At 47.3% G+C, this 12,670-nt stretch overlaps 1 protein-coding gene across 1 annotated transcript in view; it reads right to left on the minus strand.

The window, feature by feature from the left end:
* Positions 1–2,293: 2,293 nt before the first annotated feature.
* The window catches only part of COL22A1 (collagen type XXII alpha 1 chain), a 266,483-nt gene continuing 256,106 nt past the window's right edge, over positions 2,294–12,670 (minus strand). Inside the window, exons 59-65 of the mRNA XM_067531757.1 lie at positions 11,057–11,092; positions 10,750–10,794; positions 10,241–10,420; positions 6,489–6,555; positions 4,751–4,933; positions 3,372–3,449; positions 2,294–2,705 (exon numbers count right to left, since the gene is read on the minus strand). Coding sequence (XP_067387858.1) covers positions 2,518–2,705; positions 3,372–3,449; positions 4,751–4,933; positions 6,489–6,555; positions 10,241–10,420; positions 10,750–10,794; positions 11,057–11,092 — 777 coding nt within the window. The 3' untranslated portion in view covers positions 2,294–2,517. The remainder of the gene's footprint in view (positions 2,706–3,371; positions 3,450–4,750; positions 4,934–6,488; positions 6,556–10,240; positions 10,421–10,749; positions 10,795–11,056; positions 11,093–12,670) is intronic.

Here is a 12,670-nt window from a genome sequence, read left to right on the forward strand (position 1 = left end):
CAAGAACCATTCCCCGTTTCAAGCAGTCACTTCCTGTGTTACAGCTCCAAGTGCCTCTCAAAACTAGGTTCCACTGCATAGTCTCAGAGAAAAAAAGGGCCTGAACCTTGTTAAACAAGAACCTTTTTAAACATTTCCCATTAACACAGTGCACCGGATCCTGACCATGAAAACCGGTACTGCTCGGTTGTCAGCCACGTGCAGCTCGTGTATGTACATTGCTAGATAGGATTTACTGAGAGTCAGATGAGTTACCGTAGTGACAGCAGGGGAATGTTGCATTAGCATGGCTCAGTTAACATGGCTGACTTCTGTAAAACCTGCCCACGGCCCTTATGTCTGTTGGAAATCATGGCTCGTGCTACCAAGTGCTTTCTTGGATGTGAAATGTGCCCTCTGTTCCCACGGGTGTAGGTGAATTGTATCCCAGCCTGACATGGAGAGCATGGTGCTGTTGTGACCAGCATGCCTGGTTCATGTTGAAATATCGACAATACAATGACTGAACTACAGAGGGCTGGCCTGCAAGGAAGTGCATCAATGAATATATAAGTTCTCGAGTTACTTGTAAGCAACAAAACCTTTGCTGCATCATGCTTTCACTTTTACTAGTCTTCATAAAGCAAAAGTACAGTCACGGTTTATTTGCACAGGGGTGACAATTGCAATCTACCGAGGAAAGGTGTTTACCACGGTACTTAATCTATTGTTATTTCCTGTTAAGGGAACACGCCTGGGAATTGGCAAAATGGTTATGTCTGAACAGTGCACGCTGGTTCTATGTCTGTGATGGATCCGTGCTCCTGGCTTGTGACTTCTGTTCAGTTGAAATAACTTGGAAGCATATGCAGTTAGGTGACTGTGTGCTCTAGGGATGGGTTTTTCAAGAGAGCTCCCATTTAAGCATCAAAAGAGAACTGCACAGATTTTCAGAAGAGCTCAGTGCTCAGCAGTTCCCATTGAGGGCACTGGAGAACATTCCCCCTCATTGAGAACTCTGTGAGTGGCTGTGTACTGAGCACTCTTGAAAATATGAGAACTTCATGTAAGTGCCTTCACAAGAGCTGCGATTTTCTAAAAATCTGGCCCAACTGGTGCTGATCACATTGGAAAATCTGTCCCGTGTCGGTGTCTGTGTGCACAGGAGTTTAGAAGGAGGATGGACCTATTGTAGAAGTAACTTTCTTCTCAAAACCCAGCCTGGTCTATCCCGTTCTTTACTCTCTCTGTACATATTTACATCGATTTCTGCCATAAGGTGACTCCATTGTTTTAGTAGCTAGCTTTGGGGTGCAGGTGTTATTGACCTCTTGGCGCACACATTGAATTTCCTTTAATTCATTGGTTCTCCAAATGCTTTGTTGTGTTGGCCACTCCATCGAAGAGAGCACTCCGTTCTCCACTGCCAGCTGTCCACTTCCCCTTACAAAAGGCTACATGGCTTTGCCCGAGTCCCTGTGGATCACCAAAAGGGTGGCCTGCAGATCACACTAGATTTTCTAGCCAGAAGGGACTGAGATAATCACCTGTTCCAACCTCCTACGAAACAGAACACCAGCCAATACCTGGAGGATCACTGTGTTGACTTTAATGGGCATTGTCCATGCCCTCACTGCAGAGAGGGATGAGAACTCTACTAGCTGAAGACATCCCGGAGCACAAACTTGCTGGCTGTTTGCAGAGGCATCTCCTTGACAGGAAGAGCACAGTAAGGAGACCAGTTACTGGGAATCAAATCTTCGCCTTTTGGAGTGGAACCAAAGAATAGGTACAGGACACGGGAGAAAATTATACTGGAAACAGAATCTCTGTGGTCTCTTCATCTCATCAGCTCTCCCTTGCCTTATTTTCAGAGCCCTGCTCATGTCTATGAAAGCCTATCAAGTGGCTATTTATGATTAATGTTTGTGTCCTTTATGAGGCAGGAGAACATTACATTTAATACGGCTGTTCTGGGAAATCCAGCGCTTCTTGTCTGTAACTGATTGTCCATTGTGAGCTGAATGCACTAGAGACTAGCGCTTCGTCAGCCTCCAGCAGGCATTTTTTTTCCCCAGTGTGTTTCAGCAGCTTGCAGTTCGTGCCAGAAATCCCATTGTAGGCCTGTTTCTCACAGTCACTAGCAAACACTGCACGGTGCGCTGAGATTGTCATATTAAAACTTGGGAGTGAAGTCTGGAAAAGCTGAGCGGAGTTTTTGGCATTCAAATGGGTTCTGTATAACCAACAGCGGCTATGCTAGGTATCAATATTATATGTAAAAACTTATTTTTAATTTTTTTTATATGCCCTGATGTTAGAGAGAACAAAACCAAACTCATTTCTCACGTCAACAAAGAAATAATAAAAATAATCATTAATAATACTCTGACCAACCGGCAGCATTTGTTGGCTTTGATCATCTCAAAGGCCTCCCGTAAAGAAATGCAAGTAGGGAACAATCCAAGAGCTCCGGGTAGCCGTGTTGAATTCAAGTTTTAGAAATCAGTCCAGAGGGAGTCCAGTCCACAGGGCTGCCTAGGGCCCTTTGACGTTGCTAGGCCTGGCGGCCAGACTTGCATAGTAAGCACACTGAGAGGGATCGCACTGTCCACTGGCTCCTGGAGGTCCCTGAGGCCCCATGAGGCCGGGCACCCCAGCTTCCCCTTGTAGGCCAGGTGCTCCTGGCATCCCATCTTTGCCATAGCCAGGTTCCCCTGGGAGGCCTGGAATGAAAACAAAGGGCCATTACTCCCAGGGGCTGACTCAGCCACGCCACACCACAGGAAATGAGCCTGGCAGCCACACTGGGATGGGGAGGTGAACATCTGCCAAGAGCGGAGGTGTTTGGCTCAGGCCCCTCTCTCCGTGCCATGCCCAGTCTGAGGCACTTCCCCCCACGCCGCTAGCAGCCATGCTTGCTTCCCTCCCTGAACATTGGCATGCCTTGCAGTAACCAAGCAGACACGCCTCAGGACACGGCTGCTGTCACACAGGGAGCACAATGTGGGGCCTGGCTGCCAAAGGCGGCACACGGGGTCATAAAACGCAGCCTCAGCGGCCCTTTCCCTGCAGCTGCAGGGTGAAGACAAGGTCGGATCACTTGCTGGCATTAGAATGACTAGCAAATGCTGTTTATCTGTCTACAATGGCAGTGGCACGGCTGTGCGCTCGAGACACGATGTTTGCCTCAGGGCCTTCCCGATGTCTGAGGCTGCTTGGATCTGCGGGTTTGGTTCAGCTAGAAAAGGCTCAGTACAAATATCTGCAAAGGAGGTGTGGCCCTCAGATGGCTGGCATGTCGCCAACGCCACGCCTGGTGTCAGGGAGTGCTGACAATTAGCCTATTCCAGGAGGGACGCAGTTCCTGGCAATATTAACAAATAACCCACCTGGGATCCCGGGAGGACCAGTTTCACCCCTCTGACCAACACCAGGGTCTCCTCTCTCACCCTTCGCACCTCGTTCACCTGAGGGGGATAAAACCCAACCTGGTTAGTGTGATCTGCACACCGCAAGGTGTCACAAGGGGGCCCCGACCCCAACTGGAACCCCAGGCCCCACTGAAATACAAACGAACGTTACCACTGAAGACACTGTGCGGAATGGTGCTGATGCGGGAGCACGTTTGCTCCTCTCTTCCGCGTTGCTGCTATCTGGATTTCTGCTGGGATGAGCCCCTAACCAGCTCAGCCCACGGCTGGCCCCTGAGTGGACGGAGAGCACCAGGAGCCTCTCCCACATTCGGCAAAGGCCCTGTGCAAAAATCACTCACATTCACCTCTCTGCTCGGGCAGGCCAGGGACTGCTCCTGACAGAGGCGAGGCAGAGCGGTGGGAAGGAAGGGCAGTGGCCCAGTCCATGGTCTAGCTGGACTGTAAAGCAGGCCAGGTGCGACAGGAGAGCAGGCTGAGCCATCTCAACAGTCTTCTTCCCCAGAGCTTCAGGCCTCAAGAGCACAAAGCGGCCCTTAAGAAAGCGTGGCCTGTCGTGCAAATTGGTCCCGTCACAATAAGGTGATGTTTACAGCACAACCTACACGTGGGGCTTGATTCTGCCATTTGCTGAGTGCTCGGACCCTGCGCCAGCAAAACACTTCATTTTAAGCGTGGGTATTGTCCCACAGACAGCAAGGAGATACTGAGACGGTTCACGTGACTCATGCTCTTAAGTGTATTGCTGGATGAGGGTCAGACTCAGGTCCAGCCATTGTTTATCTAACCTGAGACCGTGTGTAGACAGAGAGTTAGCGCCTGACCAGCTGGGGTGTAAATCAACAACGCTTTAGCCTGCAGGGCGCAAGTAGCCATGTGGAGCCTGCTGCTACACAGTAAAAATTCCACCCGCTGCTGTTCCATTGTTCTGAGCAAGGCGAAGAAATAGCATGACACCCAGGATTCGCTGGGACGCTGAAATGGCTTGCACGGCGAGGGACAGCTCTGTGAAGATTCTCCAGACATATTTTAAACCAAACATTTCTGATTTAGGAATGTCAAAAAAATGTTTCTGAGAATCATGGTTAAGTGAAACTAAGCAAGAAAAAGTTGATAAAAAGAGTCTACTGCAAATACTGAAAAATGAAAGAGTCTGGGGTTTTTTTTTTAAAGCAACTGAACAAAGCAGTTCTTACCGCTCCATTTACCCACACTACCATGTACATGCTGAATGTATAGGAACCCCCAGGGCTCAGAGCACACAATAAGGCATGAGGGTTTGGGACAGGTATCTCTCAGCATCCAGGCTGCTCAAATATGCTCTATGATTCACTCACCTTTCGGACCCACTGGTCCTGATGGACCTTCAGACCCTGTCTGACCGGGTCGGCCGGGCTCTCCTGGAGGACCAGATCTTCCTGGTAGCCCTTCCTTACCAGGAGGCCCTGGAGGTCCTGGCCTCCCTTGGGGTGCTTTAACAGGCGCTGGCTGCATCTGAGCCATGAGGTAGGCTAGTTTTGCTGAGGACAGAAAAGAGGTGGTCTTCTTAGGTTAGAAGGTCAATGCTCTGAGAGAAAGAGAGTCAAGAATCACAGGCAACAGATCATGTTTTCCTACCCCAACTCTTAGCACTGAACAGACTACTTAATCTGTTCTCCCCACACAGTCTTTCAGCACCAGCCTTGATGTTGATGGTGCCTTCTCCACGCCCTGGATCAGTTTAACCTCCTACCCTGTTGCTCCTGCAGTTAAGAACTTTTTCTGACTCTCTCTCTCAGACTTTTCTTTCCTCACCCCCATTGCAAGACTCCTTGTCTTACTGTCTTCTGGGACTGGTTATTTCCTTTCCTTCAGCTGCATTGTTGCCTGGCCGGCATTAGTAGCGTGGTGATCATTTCCCCACTGAAAGGAAGAGCCCCTTACTGGTACCCGATCATGGAGTGTGAAATAAGGCAGGTTGCTTGGTTGCATTATAGGGAGAGGGGTTTCTTTTCTTTCCGGGGCTGCCACACCTGAGATGGGCACCTTGGACCTGACTAAATGGCTGTGCAGACACAGAGTGTGATTGAGTCATTTCCCTGTGTCAGCATGTGCTCCTGTTTTCCACACACACACTGGAATGGGAGCTGCTATATTCCACACCCCTGGGGTTGAGGGAGTCCCCCAAACACACTAAATCAATGACAAAGAGCTCCCACAGGAGGGAAGGGCAGGGGCAGCTCAGACTTCCATGATCTGATTCTGAACAGAAGGGACTTTCGTGCCAGAGAAATCTTTTAAACAACCAGACGTTTTCAAGCACATAAAAGATTCAATCGATCATTTCCTTTCACTGCGACCACCAATGAACCTGGTGGCAAATCCTGCCCACCAGCACCGAATGGAACAAAATGCCATGTCCCTGCCGCTCCAAGGTTTGGGGCAATGGTAGACATGAGGAGTCATCAGAGGGGATTCTTCACCCCACTGTGTGGCATGGAGCCACGCTTGCAGTGCCCCTTGGTGCTGGAGCACTGTGGAGGATTGCAGGCAGGTGGGAGGCGTGGCCAAGGTGCGAGCCGTAATTCTGCCCTCAGTTCATATACACTGCGTGAAGCAGCAGGCTGCATCTGCTCTTCCTCTCCCACCCAGTTGTGTTCTGGAAGCCACTGGCACATTAAGTCTAAGCCTCTGTGCTTTCTTCCTGGAATTTGTCCCCAAAATCATTTTGCTGCTCCTTTTCCCCACGCGATCCCACAGTGAAGTCACAGTGCTGGGTTTGTGCCATCATAGTTATTTCCATGCCAACAGGCCGTGATGTGATAAGCACAGGCTTTGTGCCCAGAGGGGCAAACAGAGAACATGGGCTGGGAGGGAGAAAGTCAAGCACACAAGCACCTTCAATAACAGCAACTACAAGAATGCAGACCCAGGCCATTTCACTTCCCATGTCTCCTTTCCCCAGGTTGCTTCCGTCTCAAAGTAGCCATTTAACATTTGGGAAAGGTGGGGGCCCAAATCACTCGCACTCGGGCTGTATAAAGCATCTTCTGGGGCATCAGATGCGTTGGTGGCTTGCCCGGCGCCAAGACTTACCATCTAACTGCTTTCCTAACTCCTCTTGGATGAGTCTTCTCAGCGTCTCCAGTGACGGAGAGTCCCCCTAGGGAGAAGAGCAAGAGCAGGGTGATAGTCACAGCAAGAACGGCAAACAAAACCCTTCATCTGGGATTTATTACAGCCTTGAGTCACTTCTGTTGGCAGAGAGTGCTGGAGAGTCTGCCTGCAGGAAGGGGAGCTCATCGGGGCACAACCTGCCTACAGTTCCCACTCTGCTGGGAAGCCCAGGGCTGGCAGAAGAGCCCGGTGAATTCATTGGTTCAATGCATCCATCACCAGAAGCATCTGCCGGAGATTAAAACTGCCCACCCCTAGTGGGACGCATCAGGAACGCCACAGTGAAATTACTGCCACCTTCCCAGATGTGAATCTTCCCAGTGAAGGAGCTGCCTCATAGCGTGTGGGTGTGCCGTGTACACCCCTGCTGCATTCAAGGTGGCAATCAAACTCAGTATCTAGATCTGTGTGTCATGAACATTGACACCGATCGATAGTGTCACATCGTCACCTCATGTGGAGTAGTACTAAATATGAAACCCCACCCAGAAAGCAAATCACAGGATTTTCCTGGCTTCAATTACTTTTTGATTTCTGGTCGGATGAAATTTAAAAGCGATTTTTAAATTGTACAGAGTGAGTAATTATGCTCCACCTGCCTAAATTCCCTCTGCAGTTCCAACAGTATGTTGCAGTCTTTTTCACTTCCTGTCCCCTGCTCTTTTGTGCTGTTGTGATTGCATCAGAAGTGGATGCACTTGTATAATCTGTGCTGTACAACACTTTTGAAACAGAGGGTCTTATTCTTCCTTATTGATTGTAGACCCCATTAAACATTTTTTAAAAATTATATTATTTCATGTTGTAGAATTTCTCTTATAAAAAAAATCTTGCCCAAATACGGACTATTTGGTCTGTCTGCTGCCTATCTCCTGCCACAAGTTTAGCATAATGAAAATACTTTGTCAATCAGTGTCAATAGAAATGATTTCATTATCATCACCATACATTTGGAGTGCTTCCTGCTGACTGATTCAGAAAATAGTTTTCAAAATTTAGAAGTCACTTCCTAAACTCAGGAAATAAATTTGTGGATTGTTCTGGTAGGGCTTTAAAAAACTTATTAATTTAGTTGCTTTAATTCTTCATAATTTATTACTGTATTTCATCATGTGCCCTCCATGTTGTTTGGCAACAAAGATGTGTTTGTCTAAAATTTACCCGTTCTTTACGTCAGGGATTATTTCACTCTTAATTCCCCTGAGGTAAAAGCCTCGAGGCAGAATTAATTTCTCAAAACATTTAGTCTGGTTTTACTAGTATAAAATATTTGTCCTCGCTCTTCTAAATACTGACCCCGCAGGCACTTTAAATTAGTAGAGTGTTTTTTGTTACACAGAACAAATTATTCAGATATAATATGATCTCATGAATTTTGATGAGCTGGTTCCAATAATATATCCCGGAATATACCAAGGGGCCCTCTAGTCCAGTATCTTCGGTTGTATTTCGATGGAATACATAGGCCAAAGGTGTTAACTAACCCAGACACTATCCAACATTAAGCCTGCTTAATACCATGGTAAACACACCATTGAAAATCCTTTTATTAAAGATACAGAAAAAGAAGGAAAAACAGTGACAGCATTTGAAATGTAAAGTATTAAGTCGGGCTCTCATTTTAACAGCATCCCTTGTTCCCTCTCCCTTTAGCTAGAGAGAGTTTTTAGAAGGAAAAAACCCCTTTGTTTGACATCTTTTAGATGGTATTAAAGATGGTAACAACTCTCTCTTTTGGGGAAAAGAGAAGTTAGTGAAGATGGAATGGAGCTGTTGTTATTGTTGATGTTGTTAAAATCCAATCCCATTTCCTAGAAGACTAAACCACATAAAAAGGGGAAAAGAAAAGAAAAGCAAACATAGAAAATGTAACTTCTCTCTGGTGTTGACTTTCACTTGCAATTTCACTGCTGGAAAAAACACAGGCACAGCCCACAGTCTAATCAACCATGCTGAGGCCTGGCAAACTTGTAGCAGCATCAAGCTGTTTGGAACATTACTTTTAGCTGTCTCTTTCTAGTTACAGGCTTATAGCCGTGTTGCAAACTATACAGTCTTGGCCAGCTGGGCCAGACTCTTATTAAACAGAAGGAAATGTGGGATAGAGATAGGAAAGGGAAGAAATAAGTTAGGGAAGGAAAAGGACACATTGTGGGGGAGAAATGAAGTCTCACATCCCAGGCTGTGTTTGATATTTAGTCGAAGCTGGAGGGGGTGGTGATATCCTCTGGGTCCCTCTCTCTGGCCTGGTCTAGTGAGGGCACCTTTCAGGATTTGGATGAAGGTGGTCTGGGTCACAGAGAATAGTGGGGGAGGGAGGTGCCAGACATGCTGGTGAAGTTTGCTCCAGTAGCTAGTATTTCTCCCAAAGTCTTTCTTTAAGGACCCAAAAAGGGAGTGATGGGCAGAATAGCCCATCCCCTCATTGTTTTGCCCGTTAATTTGGTCGACATGCCGATTTTGGGTCACTGATTTTCAATTTCACTCTGTTCTTGTTACCCAGGTATAATCTTAACACAGTTCTTGAGTTATAGCAGTAGGCCTTTTGGTTTGGACTTTCATGCCTTTTCCCATCAACATTTGTTGTTATGGGCTATTGTAACACCTTATGAACTTACCCCCACTTCTTACAGCGAAGCTCACAGTTAGGGTGAATTTGCAGGCCCACCTCTCTCTGACAATGGCCACCACCAGATGAAGGTTTAAAACCTTGTGTGGACAATTAGACAGTAATAAACTAACGAAGGAAGTTTCTTCCTAACTCTAGACACTTAGAGGTATGTCTACAATGCAATTAAACATCCGGGGCTGGGTCTTGTCCGCTGACTCAGGCTTGTGGTGCTCAGGCTATGAGGCTGTACAATAGTGGTGTAGACGTTCAGGCTCGGGCTGGAGCTCAACTCGGGCATCCCGTGATGAGGTCCTGAAGCACGGGGGTTTGATATTCCTTATTCATGTTTATCTTACTTAATGCAAATGTCTACTCTTTTAATCCTACTGAACTCATTGCTTAAATGAAAGCTGGTTCCACATGCACTTCCCTGTCTGAGAATATCTTGTATTTATACACCAAATTTTAGCCTGACGGGTCCCAAGGAGCTTTTACCAGAAATGAATCACTCAACTTGCCAGTTTAATGCATCCACCTCTGGGGTGTAACAGGGCACCTGTTAAACACCACGCAGCGATGCCATGCAGCAGCTTAGTAGGAAGTGAAGGAGATCATATCCATCCCATAGCAGGAACTTCAGGCCACCCAAATTTTCTTTCCCAAACTGGAATTTGCCAACAACCCCTGAATTAACACCCTCTACTATTGCAAAAATACCATGGGAATTTTCATATCCTCAGTTGTTCCCAATCTCAGTTTCATGCCTCATCTTGAAAGATGCTACTGTTAGCGACAGCCATTTAATTACCATAGTGTTTAGCGGGAGAACCCCAGGAGATGTAGCATCTCTTCTTTGAGCTCAGTGGATTCAGAGCGACAGCAGGTAATCATGCAGTACAGTCATTGCATGCTTACATAACATAGGATGTACGTGTTGATAGCATTGCAGGATAAACTGAGGCGCCTCACAGACCTCTACGCAATAATGTCGAGCTGTTCTCATGCCATTAAAGGAGCGTTGCTATGCGACTCTTTGGAAGCTCATGGCTGCCACTCTTACCCTTGGCCCAGGAAAGCCAGGCTGTCCTGGAGGCCCTGGAGGTCCAGCTTGCCCATTGTCTCCTGGTGGTCCTTGGGGACCCATCAATCCAGTGTGGCCTTTATGGCCAGGTATGCCAGGATCCCCAGGTAGGCCTTTCTCTCCCTCTGGGCCTCGGTCACCTTTGGTGCCAGGATCTCCCTATCAGACAAAACCAGCATATCAATACAAAGAGAAGAACACGTCCTTCCTTCCCTGGTTCCAGTGATGAAACACAGCATGGTTACTGAGCAGAACAGAGCACCTCTGACCACAGAAATAGGCAAAGACACCGAATAATGCCTCAGGTACATTACCAAATGTTACTGATGCAGAAGGACTAAAGACCTAAAGATGGGGTGGCCTGGGGCGCACTGTAGATGTATTAGGGCTGCGTTTAGCCAATAGGCAGCACTTTGGTCACAACCATCTAATTTTTTTTATTTTATTTTAGCACAATAAAATAATATTAACAACACTTCCCAACACACCCTGTCTCCTTTGGCTCCATGGTCTCCTGGTTTCCCGGCTGCGCCCTGCAATGAAATAATAAATATCAGTATGCGGGAGCTATTCATGTACAAAGTTAATGACGGGATGCGTCCCTTTGTGATGGCTCTTATAACCTTAGGAAAGTGAAGTCCTGTATATTCCACAATTCCCTGGGTGCTCTAGATTTATTTATTTTTTCAAACTAGTAACTCAAGAACAAAATAACACAACCCAGTAAACATGCCTGAGACTCGGACTGAGCCTAGACACCATCAGTGCTCTGAAACAGCTGGGAACTGAACTCACCTCTTTTCCTGGGGGCCCCTTCTCTCCCGATTCTCCCTAAGAGACATAAAGAAAGTATATAACACACAACACTGACAACATCACAACAACGTGGGCAGTCTGAAGTCAGACACAAACCATCAGTCCCGGTTCTTATCTCATCAGTGAGGAAATTTCACGTGTACTATTTGGAATAGATAACATTGAGTCAAGTAGAAAATGTTGTAGATCATTTATCATTGGATTCCTGATACTCTGTCAGCAAGTGTCATATTCCAGATTGGTGAGCCAGGAGTGAGACAAGTCACCAGTAACTAAAAGGACTTCCTATGGTCAAAATGTATCTCCGGTTATAGAATCATAGAATCGAATCACAGAATCATAGGGCTGGAAGGGACCTTGAGAGGTCTTGTAGTCCAGTCCCCTGCACTCATGGCAGGACTAAGTATTATCTAGACCAGTGGTCCGGGGACCAAAAGTGGCCCATGGGGGCTTTCAAAGTGGCCCGCGGCTCTCCTCCCACTAGCTGCAGAAGGGAGCCGCTGCCTAAGGACTCTGGCGGAGCGCGTTGCCGCGGGGCTAAAAGATGGGTGCAGGCTCCTTGCTGCAGTAAAGGGGATGGGAGATCAGTGCTCCCCTCCCCCTGGCTGTAGCAGAGAGCTTACCAAAGCGCTCTGCCTGGGTCCCTAGGTGCTGGGGTCCCTGCTGGAGCCGGAGGGAAGGGAGCACTATCTTCTGCCCCCCTGGCTACAGAAAGGAGCCACTGCCTAGGGACCCAGGTGGAACGCACAGAGCTACAGGACACATGCAGTTTCCCCACTGCAGCTAAGGAGAACAGCGAGGAGGCTGCCTCCACGCTGAATTCCTTCTATCTGGATGCAGTGGGGAGGGGAGGGGAGGAGAGGGGCCTGCTGGTGGAGACTGGTGGCCCTTCAGAGTTGTAAAAATGATATCTGTGTCCCTCAAGCCAAAAAGGTTGGGAACCCCTGATCTAGACCATCCCTGACAGGTGTTTGTCTAACCTGCTCTTAAAAATCTCCAAGGATGGAGATTCCACAACCTCCCTAGGTAATTTATTCCAGTGATTAACCACCCTAACAGTTAGGAAGTTTTTCCTAATGTCCAACCTAAATCTCCCTTACTGCAGTTTAAGCCCATTGCTTCTTGCCCTTTCCTCAGAGGTTAAGAAGAACAATTTTCCTCCCTCCTCCTTGTAACAACCTTTTATGTACTTGAAAGCTGTTATATACTGCATACCACCTGAATGGAGGGAAACAGTAAGTCATTCCTACAGAGCAAGGCAAAGGTGTTGAGATGGATGTATTGTTAACAGGTGTTTCTGGCTTTCGGTGCCATACAATTCACCTTGATTCTGAATGTTTTAACAATCTCTCAAGTTTTCTTGGGCTGGTCTACTGAATTCTCAGAATTAATTAGCTGTGGTTGGGATATTTATACTGTGTGTGTATCTGTGCGTCTGTGTGTTTGGAAAAGGATATAGTTCTCTTTGGAAATAACACACAGGGCTCCTGGGGATAAAGAGAGGTTATTTGGGAGTTATCTGGATACACAAGGCTCTTGCTTGTGTTTTTGACAAAGTGACATTTTGTCCCTCCTTACTCCAGGTTCAAGAGT

The sequence above is a fragment of the Emydura macquarii genome, unplaced genomic scaffold (genome assembly GCF_026122565.2).
Source record: "Emydura macquarii macquarii isolate MOO-44397 ecotype Brisbane River unplaced genomic scaffold, CSIRO-AGI_Emac_v2 contig_369, whole genome shotgun sequence".
Lineage (NCBI taxonomy): Eukaryota > Metazoa > Chordata > Testudines > Chelidae > Emydura > Emydura macquarii.